The sequence below is a fragment of the Scyliorhinus torazame genome, chromosome 7 (genome assembly GCF_047496885.1).
Source record: "Scyliorhinus torazame isolate Kashiwa2021f chromosome 7, sScyTor2.1, whole genome shotgun sequence".
Classification (NCBI taxonomy): domain Eukaryota; kingdom Metazoa; phylum Chordata; class Chondrichthyes; order Carcharhiniformes; family Scyliorhinidae; genus Scyliorhinus; species Scyliorhinus torazame.
The window spans coordinates 267,800,885-267,813,957 of NC_092713.1; the positions used below are offsets into that span (position 1 = coordinate 267,800,885).

The 13,073-nt window shown below is 46.9% G+C and overlaps 1 protein-coding gene and 1 long non-coding RNA gene across 14 annotated transcripts in view; one reads left to right on the forward strand and one right to left on the reverse strand.

Moving 5' to 3' along the window:
* The window catches only part of LOC140427025 (transcription factor 7-like 2), a 309,025-nt gene that overhangs the window by 43,289 nt on the left and 252,663 nt on the right, over positions 1-13,073 (reverse strand). For 11 of the 13 annotated variants that reach the window (XM_072512431.1, XM_072512430.1, XM_072512437.1 and 8 more), the window contains 2 exons: positions 5,092-5,182; positions 1,883-1,969 (listed from right to left, as the gene is read on the reverse strand). In XM_072512431.1, the coding sequence (XP_072368532.1) occupies positions 1,883-1,969; positions 5,092-5,182 (178 nt within the window). The remainder of the gene's footprint in view (positions 1-1,882; positions 1,970-5,091; positions 5,183-13,073) is intronic. The other 2 variants (XM_072512433.1, XM_072512432.1) reach the window with 1 other exon arrangement.
* LOC140427027 (uncharacterized) overlaps positions 1-13,073 on the forward strand; it is a 73,816-nt gene that overhangs the window by 42,499 nt on the left and 18,244 nt on the right. The gene's annotated exons all lie outside the window — the stretch shown is intronic.

The window sequence follows — 13,073 nt, forward strand, 5'->3', positions numbered from 1 at the left end:
GCTAAATTGCCCCTTAGTGTCCAAAGATGTGCAGGTTAGATGGATTGGCCATGCTAAATTGCCCCTTTGTGTCCAAAGATGTACAGGTTAGGTGGGTTACAGGGATAGGGCGGGGGAGTGTGCCTAGGTAGATGCTCTTTTGGAGGGTCAGTGCAGACCTGGTGGGACAAATGGCCTTGGTTTGCTCTGTAGGGATTCTATGGATTCTACAGATTTTTAGCATCACCTCATTGGAGGGCAGCACGGTAGCATAGTGGTTAGCGCAACTGCTTCACAGCTCCAGGGTCCCAGGTTCGATTCCCAGCTGGGTAACTGTGCGGAGTCTGCACGTTCTCCCCGTGTCTGCATGTGTCTCCGGGTGCTCCGGTTTCCTCCCATAGTCCAAAGATGTGTGGGTTAGGTGGATAGGCCATGCAAAATTGCCCTTAGTGTCCAAAAAAGGTTAAGTGGGGGTTCCTGGGTTACGGGGATAGGGTAGATATGTGAATTGAGTAGGGTGCTCTTTGTAAGGGCCGGTGCAGACTCGATGGGCCAAATAGCCTCCTTCTGCACTGTAAATTCTATGATTCTATTTGACAACAAACAATAATAGGTTTCCTCTTTGATTAGTTTTTTTATAAACTGAATTGCTGCTCTTTGTGAGAACACAGCACCATTTTAAGGGATGAGCTCAGAAGCTTTGAGCTTCCAACTGGCAACCGAACCCAAAGGGAATGAAATGAAAAAATGAAATGAAAATCACTTATTGTCACAAGTAGGCTTCAATGAAGTTACTATGAAAAGCCCCTAGTCACCACATTCCGGCACCTGTTCGGGGAGGCTGGCACGGGAATTGAACCGTGCTGCTGGCCTGCCTTGGTCTGCTTTCAAAGCCAGCGATTTAGCCCTGTGCTAAACAGCCCCAGCAGGTTGGAGATTAAGGTACGATACTGCAGTGTCACTTCCCTGACCTGCACACCCTTCAAGTTGGAAGGATTTAGTTTAACCTGTGCTTGTAAAGCAGCAGTATCAAAAAGCACTGAACTAACATACTCTTGACATGTGTAATTCTACATAGTTCACGAGTATTGGTCTCAGCTGTGCTACTCTGTGGAGATAGAAACATCAGAAGAATTTTCTCAGTGGGTCACTGTTAACATATTTCTTGGTCACAGCTCAGTAACCACGCTGACCATCACCTTGGAACAGTTCAGAACATTTTTACCCCTCTCATCTACCCCCACCACCCCCCACATGGCTAATGGACCGGTATAATTGGGATGTTGAGTAGAACTAAGGATCAAAAATATTCAACCAGGTTTCACTGTGCAACACAGCTCATTTTGTAAACACACAAATACATTATCACATTTATAGAGTCATCCTCTACCATGGAGTCATCAATATTGCTGTTCATCTTATGAACACACACAACAGGCTTAGTATCACCAGGCACACATTATTCAGGTGCTGGGAAGCATCACGTGCAATATTACTTCTGATAGTTATTCTCGTATGACAAATAAATATCAACATTTAATTTAGAGAAATAGTGGAATTTTCAATAGTTGCAAAGTTTGTTGTGGGTGTAACAAAAGGAACAATGTTCTGATGTCACAATTTTGGAGAATGATCCTGTTATTAGACAGTGAGGGCACATGGAAAGCAATACCTGGGGCTCAGTACTCACCAGGCCTCAGCCACCTTAAACAGTTGAGAGGTGGTATCTACAAACGGGTGAGTGCTGATTGGAACTGAGGCCCAGGTTCAGCATTTTGCTAGGTCTATCCCGAGAATCAAACCACCAATTGTTGCCGCGGTGCCTACTGGACATGTCTTGGCAGAAGCTGCAAGCTATGAGACTGGCTTTGCCACTAGCTAGTCTCACACAGCCCATACCTACCTGGATATGGAAGTGCTGGGTGGAAGCGGTGAGGAGTAAGGTTGTCTAAATCCACATGATGTAATTGGATAGACAGACTGACCTTGCCTGGGATCAGGGGAAAAAAGGATCTATCAGCTGTTGGGCTTCACAGCCTTTATCTATGAGCTTAACAAAGACAAACTACACTTCATCAGTGAAAGTACCATTCTGTAAAGTGTTGATATTTTTGCTTTGTTTCATACGGGTTTGAAGAGACTGAGATGTAAAAACCTGACTTGAAGGGATCTGGATGGTTCAGTGAATTGCTCCTCTTTCACCTCTGGATCCTGGGCTCCAGTTCAGCCCAGAATGCTGGGATGAAAACACGCTCTCTGGTTGCTGGGAGATTCCTATTTCAAAAGCTGTTTAACAGTTTTCTCCTTTTCTTCCCCTTTGTTCCTTCCACTATTGAAAGCAGTGACTTATGATGGTGTGTGGTCCCATAGATGTTAGTGCGTGTCTGGTATCTGACCCAAATTCTTCATTTGTGGGACTAAATAGTGAATGCCATCAGGCGATAAAATTTTGAAGTATCAGATACAATTACTGCCCTCATTCACCATCCACATGAGTGTACTATAATGTAGGGGGTGACTTTGATGGCAATTAGATGGCCCTTAAAGGGCATTCAGAAATCAACTTACTGAGCATGACTTGGAGAACAAATCACAGCTTTACTGGTTCAATACACAGCACCAGGGACCCGGGTTTGATTCTGACCTTGGGTGGCTCTGTTTGTGGAGTTTGCACGTTCTCCCCGTGTCTGCGTGGGTTTCCTCCGGGTGCTTCGGTTTCCTCCCACAGTCCAAAGATGTGCAGGTTAGGTGGATTGGCCATGCTAAATTGCCCTTTGGTGTCCAAATGTTAGATGGGGTTACGGGGTTAAGGGGATAGGGCAGGGGAGTGGGCCTAGGTAGGGTGCTCCAATGGAGGTTCGGTGCAGACCCGTTGGGCCGAATGGCCTCCTTCTGCAATGTAGGGATTCTATAATTCTATGCATACCCCAGTCAGTTCAATTGCCCTGAGAGCAACAGGAAAACATGAGAACAGTGCATTTCAGGAGTGATTTAAATCATTGGAACACAAGATAGATCCAAAATTATTGAGGTTAATACCTGAGGTTAACTCACCACCAGTCAGCTCTCCCCCTCAAAGGGGAAAGCAGTCTATGGACATCTAGGACTATGGCGACTTTATTTTACAAATTCGGCCAATTTTCAGCACTGCTCAGGATAAATGCAGCTTTGCTATTTATGAATATGATGAGGGCACAAAACGTAATTGAAATATGCCAAATATTTTTCAGATCAAGGGGGAAACACAAATAGAATTGATTACAGAAGATTGCCTGCACACCAATTGTTAGTGCCCTTCAACATAATTCGAGATGTGTACAATATTTTGAGAAATATGGGGCGGGATTCTCCGTCTCGCCAGATCCGTTTTATGGCGTGGCGCTCCCCCACCGGCAGCAGGATCCTCTGTCCCGGCAGCCAGCCAATGGGCCTTACCAATTGTGGCCACCCCCACGCTGTTGGAAAATCCACGGGCGTGAGTGCCTGCCAGCGAAACGGAAAATCCCGCTGACGGAGAATCCCGCCTCTTATTTGCGAGGGAACTTTGCCAAAGAGTTTTTTCCAAAGGGTATTCCCAGGTGCTGGGACATAACATAACACCTGTGGCTCCTTACATGTGATGAGTGAATGAAACCAGGCATGCTATCCAGAGTAGTGACCCGATGAGACTAGCTACCTTTCTGCACGGGCCAGAATTTTTCGACAGGAGGGACCTGTTGCTGGCGGGATGGAAAAGTTATCGAATCAGCAAAAATTCCATTGAGAAAATTCTGGCCAGGGTGTGTCCCTGCCACCTAGCACACTGTTACTGTATAACCTCTTAGCAGCCGTTCGTAGTGTGACATGGGCAGAAATCAGGGGACGTCATGCCCACCTCCACACGCGCTAGGCATTGTATGTGGTCCAAGAAGGAAGAAAGAGAACATAAGGGAAGGGGGGAAAAAATAATAAATAAATAAAATGTTTTTCCATCCCAATCTCTGTACTTCAACTGAAAGTAGCTCATACATAGAAGAATGACAACTCAGATAATCCAACATGTTGGATCTTATAACTCACACCGATGAGAGAAATCACGGAGGTCTGTGCTTTGGCTGACAGGTTGCTTATCGTGAATGTGTTGTACAGTTATAAATGAATAAATTAGTAATGCGGCTGAATCAGCATGGACTTGAATGTAACTAAGGAAAATAACAGCAAATGACATGTCCATCTATACAGAAACTGAAATTTCAAATTTTAATCCAGTAATAAATAAGATTGTTATTGATAATTAACTGGCATGAGTAACACAAAGACTATCTGATGCCAAGACACTACGGCAATAACTGTAGACAGCCAGCCAAGTGTAGCCTGTTGCTTGGTGGGACAAATCAAAGGTTATTGCAGGTATCAAACCAGGCACTTATTGGCACTATCCTATTCCAAAATCCATTTGGGAATGCAGATCTTTCCAGATGCATCATTCTCCTTCAGCACACATGTTCTAAATTGAATTTTAAGAGAGGAAACTTAAGCAAAACGTATATACTTTCAGAGTTAATTATTTAATTTGCCTTTTGGATAATACTGCCACTGCTATGGTTAACTGAGATTATAGTCATGCTTTAAGGTAAATTACCAGCTCTCAAAAGCAGATTAACATTAACAGTTTCAACCATCACTAAGCTGAGCTCAACGCAAAACAGGAATATGAATGCTTTACTCCAATGACACCACTCTTTTTCCATAGTATTGTGATTGCTACTGTTAGCACCATGGCTTTCTCGAACACCCGAATGAAATAAATTCCTTTCAAAACACAGCCACCTATAAATGTGAGCAAAGCCTCCGGAACCCCAGTGTGATTCCTCGGTCTACATCTCAACACAAAAATAATGACCCTTTTCAAAGAACTGGATTAGTCTGTGGGTCAGCAATAAAACCAAAAAGAATCCAAGATGACAGCATCACTGAAAACTTCAGAGATTGTTGAGGTGAGCAGCCACATGACATGGCTTTTTGTTGCTTTGTGCTTTGAGCAGGGAGAGCAAAGCACAAGGCCAACATCCTTGGTTCTCTTACAGCTCTGAGGTACGATCCTCTGGTCAGGCTTTCTGGTGCATCACTTACCAGCCCACTGTCGGGGTGATCTGTCCTACACTACCAGGAGACAAAGAATATAAAGCAGCCAGTTCAGGACCTTGAGGTGACCGATGCAAACCTGTACAACATAAACATTGACAGTTAGAATCAGAGCATACAACCTTCGGGACAATAATCAAGATTATGCTGCATATAGAAACACATTTCTTTAGCCTGATACAATTTAAGGTTCTACACAGAGCACATATGACGGGAGCAAGACTGAGCAGGTTCTTCGGAGTGGAGGACAGGTGCGGGAGGTGCTTGGGAAGCCCGGCGAACCACACACACATGTTCTGGTCGTGTCCGGCACTGGATGAGTACTGGAGGGGAAGGGGGGGGGGGGGGAAACTTTAATAAAATATATTTTTTTAAAAAGAAACACATTTGTCATTTCTGCCAGCCACTTACATACTGCTTGCTCTTTTGTATGCAACATGCTAGAAATTAGTCTGAAACATAAAATCGGTCCTGAGATCTCAGCTACAAATTCTGGCACTGGCTGTACCTGCACAGGCAGCTCACCTCACACGTTGGCCCACTTACTTCACGATCCCTCAAGCAAGTTCCAGAAAGTCGGGATGCATCATGAGAGGGTGGAGTGGGTTGAATTGGCCAATCAACAGGACTGCTGAGTTGGAGGAATAATTCCTGGTCCTCCTCACTGCATGTTGAGATCTTTTAAATTTTAATCATGCTGACCTGGCAGTCACAGGGACCATTGAAGGCTTGTAAGCTTAGCTGACGTCAAGCTTGCTCTGATCATCAGTAACTAAGTTCCTTCGTTAACATTTTAAATGGCCCTAATGCCTGTTGGTGCCCCAAAAATGAGCCCCATGAGTTTAGCAACTGATGCTGATTGGGGTTCGGCTGCCCCACTTCTGAATCAATACCACTGTGCCCATTTTATACCTGGCAAATGGACGGAACATATACCAATTTCTACTGTAATGTCTGCTCAGATTTATTTTTAGAAATGTAGAGTACCCAATTATTTTTTTCCAATTAAGGGACAAATTAGCGTAGCCAATCCACCTACAATGCACATCTTTTGGGTTGTGGGGGTGAAACCCACGCAGACACTGGGTGAATGTGCAAACTCCACACGGACAGTGACCCGGGGCCGGGATTCAAACCCAGGTCCTCAGTGCCGTAGGCAGCAGTGCTAACCACTGTGCCACTGTGCTGCCCCCAATATCTGCTCAGATATAAAGGCTAGTTCCATTATCTCCTGCTCCCAGCATGAAGAGTTACTGGCCAGGAGAATGGGGATTACAATATTGTAGCCTATCTCTGACCAATATTTCTTTAACATGCAGTTTCTTTACTGGGAGTATGGATCATGGGGTTACACCTGGGTTCCTGTTCAATCTTGCGGAAAAATGATATATGTTACTCTGTTTAAAAGTTGTGGTATACATTCAGGTCTGGTGGATTTTAATTACCAACCCCCGCCTCACAATTCAACTCAATATTATGTATCAAAATTGGTTTTCAGAAATCAAGGAAAACATCAAACTATCTTAATTAACCATTCTTTAAAAATCCATTAATTTGTATACACAGTAGACTGAGCTGTGAATGTGTCCCGAGTATATTTCCCAACTCTCCTGAATGATTCTGGTGTACAGTTCCACAACTGCCAGCAACTCTCCAGTTCTTCAAGCAAGGGAATGTTTTGCATGTGTAGGATTTAGGCAGTGAATGTTGGCAGGTTGGTTGACTGAACAGAGGCATTGGAAGTGGCGTGAATCATGACTATACTTGATAGCTGCATATCAGCACTTTCCAGCAGGGGTCACTGCATTCTGGTCAAGTATGGATTTCCTCCCCACCTCTCCCCTAAATCAGGGACATTAAATCTGACTGCTGCACTCGATCCTAGCGTATCAGCGAAAACAGAACGGGCAAAAGATGAAACTTGTGACTTTCCTGCTCTGTACATTTCGGTACACACATGTATTGGATATACCCATTGAGCAGGCTGAGGAGCTCAAATACTGCCTGCTAAAGATATATACATCTCAAAGTAACTGCCTTTTCTGCACTTCAAAATGCTTTGGCCCGTAGACTTGCCACAGATGGATTTAAATGGAAACATTATGAAATGTTTATCAAGCGCTCTGAATCCTCCATATTTTCAAAGATTAGCGTGCAGAACACATTGTGGTTTTATTTTCAGTTGTTTGCAGATCTTTGCTGCGGTTTTCTTGGAAGCCAATAGCGTCTTCTGGCATTGCACTTTTCATTTCTGTGCCGTACATGCAGGAACCACACAAGGACATTAACCCATTTCGTTCTTTTACAGTTAGTCCCCAGTTCCCAAAAATAAATAGCTTGACTTAACTATATTATCCGTCAGCGGGAGAGGGAGGCAAGGGAAACCAAGTCCATACAAATGTTTTGCGTTTATTGCCAGTGTTATCTAAATCTAATGAAATATTCCCCCCCAAAACATCTATTTATATGCTGGCTGACCTGTTGTATATTTGCAGCGTGTTTTCCTCTCACTCTCCAGTCAAACAATCTATCTCCTTTGTTTTCATTCACTCTGCCTTCCTCCCTCCCAGATGACTGAGACTGATGTCTCCTAGCAAAACTGCAATGGTGCGGTCCTTTACTGAACCGTCTGAGGCTTATCCTGTATTATTTTGAAATTTTCAAAGGTGCTACCTTGGAAGGTGGTTAATTCTATTGGCACTGACAGAGCTCGACATCCGCTTGGCCATTCGCCATCCCAGAGAAATCCTAGGCAGTGAACATCGGTAAGCCATTCAGACATGGCGGACATTACACATGAGCTTGATTGTTGCCTTCAGTTAACGTCCACACATACAACCTTTCTTGAATTGGTCACTGGATACTGACTCAGAGCAGAATCAAGAGTTCTCAATCACTTTTCCAAGGGCACACTGAGGCTCATCCTGTTATGGCCTGGGTGTGGTCAGCTCAGCTAGCATAAGCCATAGAATGAGTCTGGGTGCAGGGGGTGTAGGGTAGGGGGTTTGGAGTGTGAAATTGCAGAGATGGGATTCTCTTCGGGTTCCTGCCCGCTCTGACCTCTTCACAACTTTACACTAGGGTGGGATAGGCTTCCGACAGGAAGCTCACTCGTGTCCCAATGGTGACCCTTAAGTGGCTAATTAATTCCAATTAAGCGGTGTTTTCCACCCAACCTCAATTTTTAGGCTGGTAGGTCGTTTGAAGCTCCGTAGGGGAAACCCCAAAATAAAGAACATTAGATCTTGGGCAGGTATGGGGAAGGGTCGCCACCATCAGAAGATCCCTCCCTTAAGGGGGGGACACTCTCCTTTAAGGCCTAGTGACCTCCGGACCTCCTATCTTCCCTCCCTAGCTTATCCCATGAGACCCCGATCGCCCCTTTCGCGACCCCCCTAGGCCCTCCCTACCCTCCCCACCCTGGGACCCCTGACACTTACCTGGGCCCCTAGTTTCTGGGATGTAGCTTCTGGCAGCTTCTTGCAGTTCCTCTCTCGGTCAGTACAGCGCAGTTGCTGCAGAGACTGGAGAGCTCTCCAAGGTGGAGCATCCTCCCAAATGAGGAGCGGAAGTCCTGCCTAAGGCGAATTAAAGCTCTTTTGTGTAAATTGGCTGCAAGACAGCCAGAGTCGGCTGGGTGGGGGCCGAACCACTGCCATCCTAAAAACTCAGGCCATAGTTGTTTTACCCACCGAGTCATTGGGGTGCATCAGTATTCTTCTGTCTTTCATGGCACACAGATCAACCAAAAGACAAGGAAGTGCAATAAAACATAACCTTCCGAATGATGGATTAAAGGTTTGCTGTAAGACAAGCAATCTAGTCCAGTTGTGGATTTCCAGCACCAAGCAAGAATTCAAAAACAGAGGAACTACTTTTGGAGGAAGGAGGACATACAAGGGAAGGATTATGATTAGCAGCATCACTTAAACTGATCCTGCCGAGTCATGGCACAAAAACGTAACGGAGGACTCAGAAGGAATCATGTTAAGATTTTTTAAAATATAAATTTAGAGTACCCAATTAATTTTTATCCAATTAAGGGGCAATTTAGCGAGGCCAATCCACCTAGCCTGCACATCTTTAGGTTGTGGGGGCGAAACCCACGCAAACACGGAGAGAATGTGCAAACTCCACATGGAGAGTGACCCAGAGCCAGGATCGAACCTGGGACCTCGGCGCCGTGAGGCATCAGGGCTAACTCACTGCGCCACCGTGCTGCCCCATGTTAAGATTTATGATCAGCATCGTTCGCATGACTGATCTACTTAATGCTGGGTCAAATGAAAACGTATTCCACTCATTGTTTAGATTGTCCCACTAGCTGATTTCTCTCAAATTCTTTCAAAGTGATTTCATGTCCACCCATGTTGAAAGTATTTGAGAAGCAACAAATATAAATCATATCAATGTGCATCATTATGTTGCAAAAGCATTACAATGACACTGAGTGGTCAGATATCCCTTTCTCAGAAATGATAGAATTCCTTATAGGATTTCTGGGCCTGGGTTCATATTCATTTTGGAGATGATGCATATCCTTTCATTTGTTTATGTTGGATTCAAATTCATATCTTAAACGTCACTCCACAAGTCAGTGGGGAGCTGTCCAAAATGGGTTGGAGTATGATATACAATGCTCTCTGGCTCATGCATCCTTTAAAAAGAGATGGCATCACCTCTAATATTCCATTGGGCAACCTTCAGTGGGCTAGACAGCTGGTTTGTGATGCAGAACAAGGCCAACAGCGCGGGTTCAATTCCCGTACCAGCTTACCCGAACAGGCGCCGGAATGTGGCGACTAGGGGCTTTTCACAGTCACTTCATACTTGTGACAAGAAAAAATTATTATTATTATTATTACACATTTTCCTCATTCGTTTCATTACATCCCACTGATGAAAGATTACCACAGTTTTTTTAAACTTCTTTATTACGCATGAAACTCACTCACGGAGCATGTTGCCCCCTTACTTAAGGAGAATCAACCACTGCATTTGCCCATGATAAGCAGTATGGGGCCATCAGCAGCATACGTGAGGTGAACCTGTATTCCCTTGAGATTAGAGGTTTGAGGAATGACCTAATTGGGGTCCTTCAAATGGTGAACGGATTTGAAACTGAGAAGCTGGTGGGGAATCTAGAATAGTGAAGTGCAATCTTACAATGAGAGGCAGGTTCATCAGGAGTGAACTCATATGATAGTGGAAACCTGCAGTTCTCTCCCCCTTGGGGCCATGGATGCTGGATCAATTGAAATATTCAAAATGAGATTGATGGGTTTTACTTAGGTCAGGGTATTAAGGGATACGGATCAAACACAGTAAATGGACCGTATTTTGATTGAATAGTTGAACAGCCCCAAGGACAGAGGGGTCCACGTTTCTAAATCACTAATGCGAAGAGCTTCCTCCTCAGTGAGCTATTCCTCACATGTAGCAGATATCGCCTCGGATGTACAACCATTCAATGGCAGATGGGAATGACCATTGCCAATTATGCTGTATCATTTTTTCTAAAATATGGAAGCACAGCACATAATGGTGCTTCTTTCACTTCCTCTAACAGCTGGTAAGAAAACTGTCTATTTCATTTTAACAAGTTACACACCCTCACTTCTGAATGGACCATAGTTATGCCCTGTCCTCTGTGTAATTACTGATGAAAGAGCAAGGTTTTCAGCATTGCTGTGCCTGTTAATGGTCAGGTTATTTGTGATAGGCACCTGGCCTTGCTTTAAAAGTTAAATGACAGAAAATTACTTAAGCTCCCACTCTGTCCGAAGATGAAACAGTTTAGCTCAGTCAAACCCAACATACTATGGCTTTGCTGCCCCACACCAGGATCCAATTGTAGCACAAGGCTATAAGCCAGTTCTGGATAAAAGGAAATTACTGCGGATGCTGGAATCTGAAACTAAAAGACAAAATTCTGGACAATCTCAGCAAGTCTGGCAGCATCTGTAGGGAGAGAAAAGAGCTAACGTTTCGAGTCCAGACGATCCTTTGTCCAAACGCTTTTCTCTCCCTACAGATGCTGCCAGACCTGCTGAGATTTTCCAGCATTTTCTCTTTTGGTTATAAGTCAGTTCTACTGGATTCTGAACAACACTCAATGCCTTTAAGTGTATGACTAACTCATTACTTCTTTTGTATATCTTTCAGAAGAGTGCCGGCAGGTGTTTTTGACTCGCAAGATAAATTTCCTGTTTACGAGCAACCAGTGTGAAAGGTGGTGGCAAGTGGGGCCCTCTGCAAGTGGAGCTCTCTGCAAGTGGAGCCCTCTGCCATTGGAGGCCCCTGCAAGTGGAGCCCTCTGCCATTGGAGCCCTCTGCCATTGGAGCCCTCTGCAAGTGGAGCCCTCTGCCATTGGAGCCCTCTGCCATTGGAGCCCTCTGCAAGTGGAGCCCTCTGCCAGTGGAGCCCTCTGCAAGTGGAGCCCTCTGCCATTGGAGCCCCCTGCAAGTGGAGCCCTCTGCCATTGGAGCCCTCTGCCAGTGGAGCCCTCTGCCATTGGAGCCCTCTGCAACTGGAGCCCTCTGCAAATGGAGCTCTCTGCAAGTGGAGCCCTCTGCCATTGGAGCCCTCTGCCAGTGGAGCCCTCTGCCAGTGGAGCCCTCTGCCAGTGGAGCCCTCTGCAAATGGAGCTCTCTGCAAGTGGAACCCTCTGCCATTGGAGCCTTCTGCAAGTGCAGCCCTCTGCAAGTGCAGCCCTCTGCCATTGGAGCCCTCTGCCATTGGAGCCCTCTGCCATTGGAGCCCTCTGCCAGTGGAGCCCTCTGCCAGTGGAGCCCTCTGCCAGTGGAGCCCTCTGCCACTGGAGCCCTCTGCAAGTGGAGCTCTCTGCCATTGGAGCCCTCTGTCATTGGAGCCCTCTGCAAGTGGAGCTCTCTGCCATTGGAGCCCTCTGCCATTGGAGCCCTCTGCCAGTGGAGCCCTCTGCCAGTGGAGCCCTCTGCCAGTGGAGCCCTCTGCCACAGGAGCCCTCTGCAAGTGGAGCCCTCTGCAAGTGGAGCCCTCTGCAAGTGGAGCCCTCTGCCATTGGAGCCCTCTGCCAGTGGAGCCCTCTGCCAGTGGAGCCCTCTGCCATTGGAGCCCTCTGCAAGTGGAGCCCTCTGCCATTGGAGCCCTCTGCCATTGGAGCCCTCTGCAAGTGAAGCCCTCTACCATTGGAGCCCTCTGGAAGTGGGGCCCTCTGCAAGTGGAGCCCTCTGCCAGTGGAGCCCTCTGCCATTGGAGCCCTCTGCAAGTGGAGCCCTCTGCCATTGGAGCTCTCTGCAAGTGGAGCCCTCTGCCAGTGGAGTCCTCTGCCATTGGAGCCCTCTGCCATTGGAGCCCTCTGCCAGTGGAGCCCTCTGCCAGTGGAGCCCTCTGCCAGTGGAGCCCTCTGCCACAGGAGCCCTCTGCAAGTGGAGCCCTCTGCAAGTGGAGCCCTCTGCAAGTGGAGCCCTCTGCCATTGGAGCCCTCTGCCAGTGGAGCCCTCTTCCAGTGGAGCCCTCTGCCATTGGAGCCCTCTGCAAGTGGAGCCCTCTGCAAGTGGAGCCCTCTGCCATTGGAGCCCTCTGCCATTGGAGCCCTCTGCCATGGAGCCCTCTGCCATTGGAGCCCTCTGCAAGTGGAGCCCTCTGCCATTGGAGCCCTCTGGAAGTGGGGCCCTCTGCAAGTGGAGCCCTCTGCCAGTGGAGCCCTCTGCCATTGGAGCCCTCTGCAAGTGGAGCCCTCTGCCATTGGAGCTCTCTGCAAGTGGAGCCCTCTGCCAGTGGAGTCCTCTGCCATTGGAGCCCTCTGCCATTGGAGCCCTCTGCCATTGGAGCCCTCTGCCATTGGAGCCCTCTGCCAGTGGAGTCCTCTGCCATTGGAGCCCTCTGCCATTGGAGCCCTCTGCCATTGGAGCCCTCTGCCATTGGAGCCCTCTGCCATTGGAGCCCTCTGCCATGGAGCCCTCTGCCATTGGAGCCCTCTGCAAGT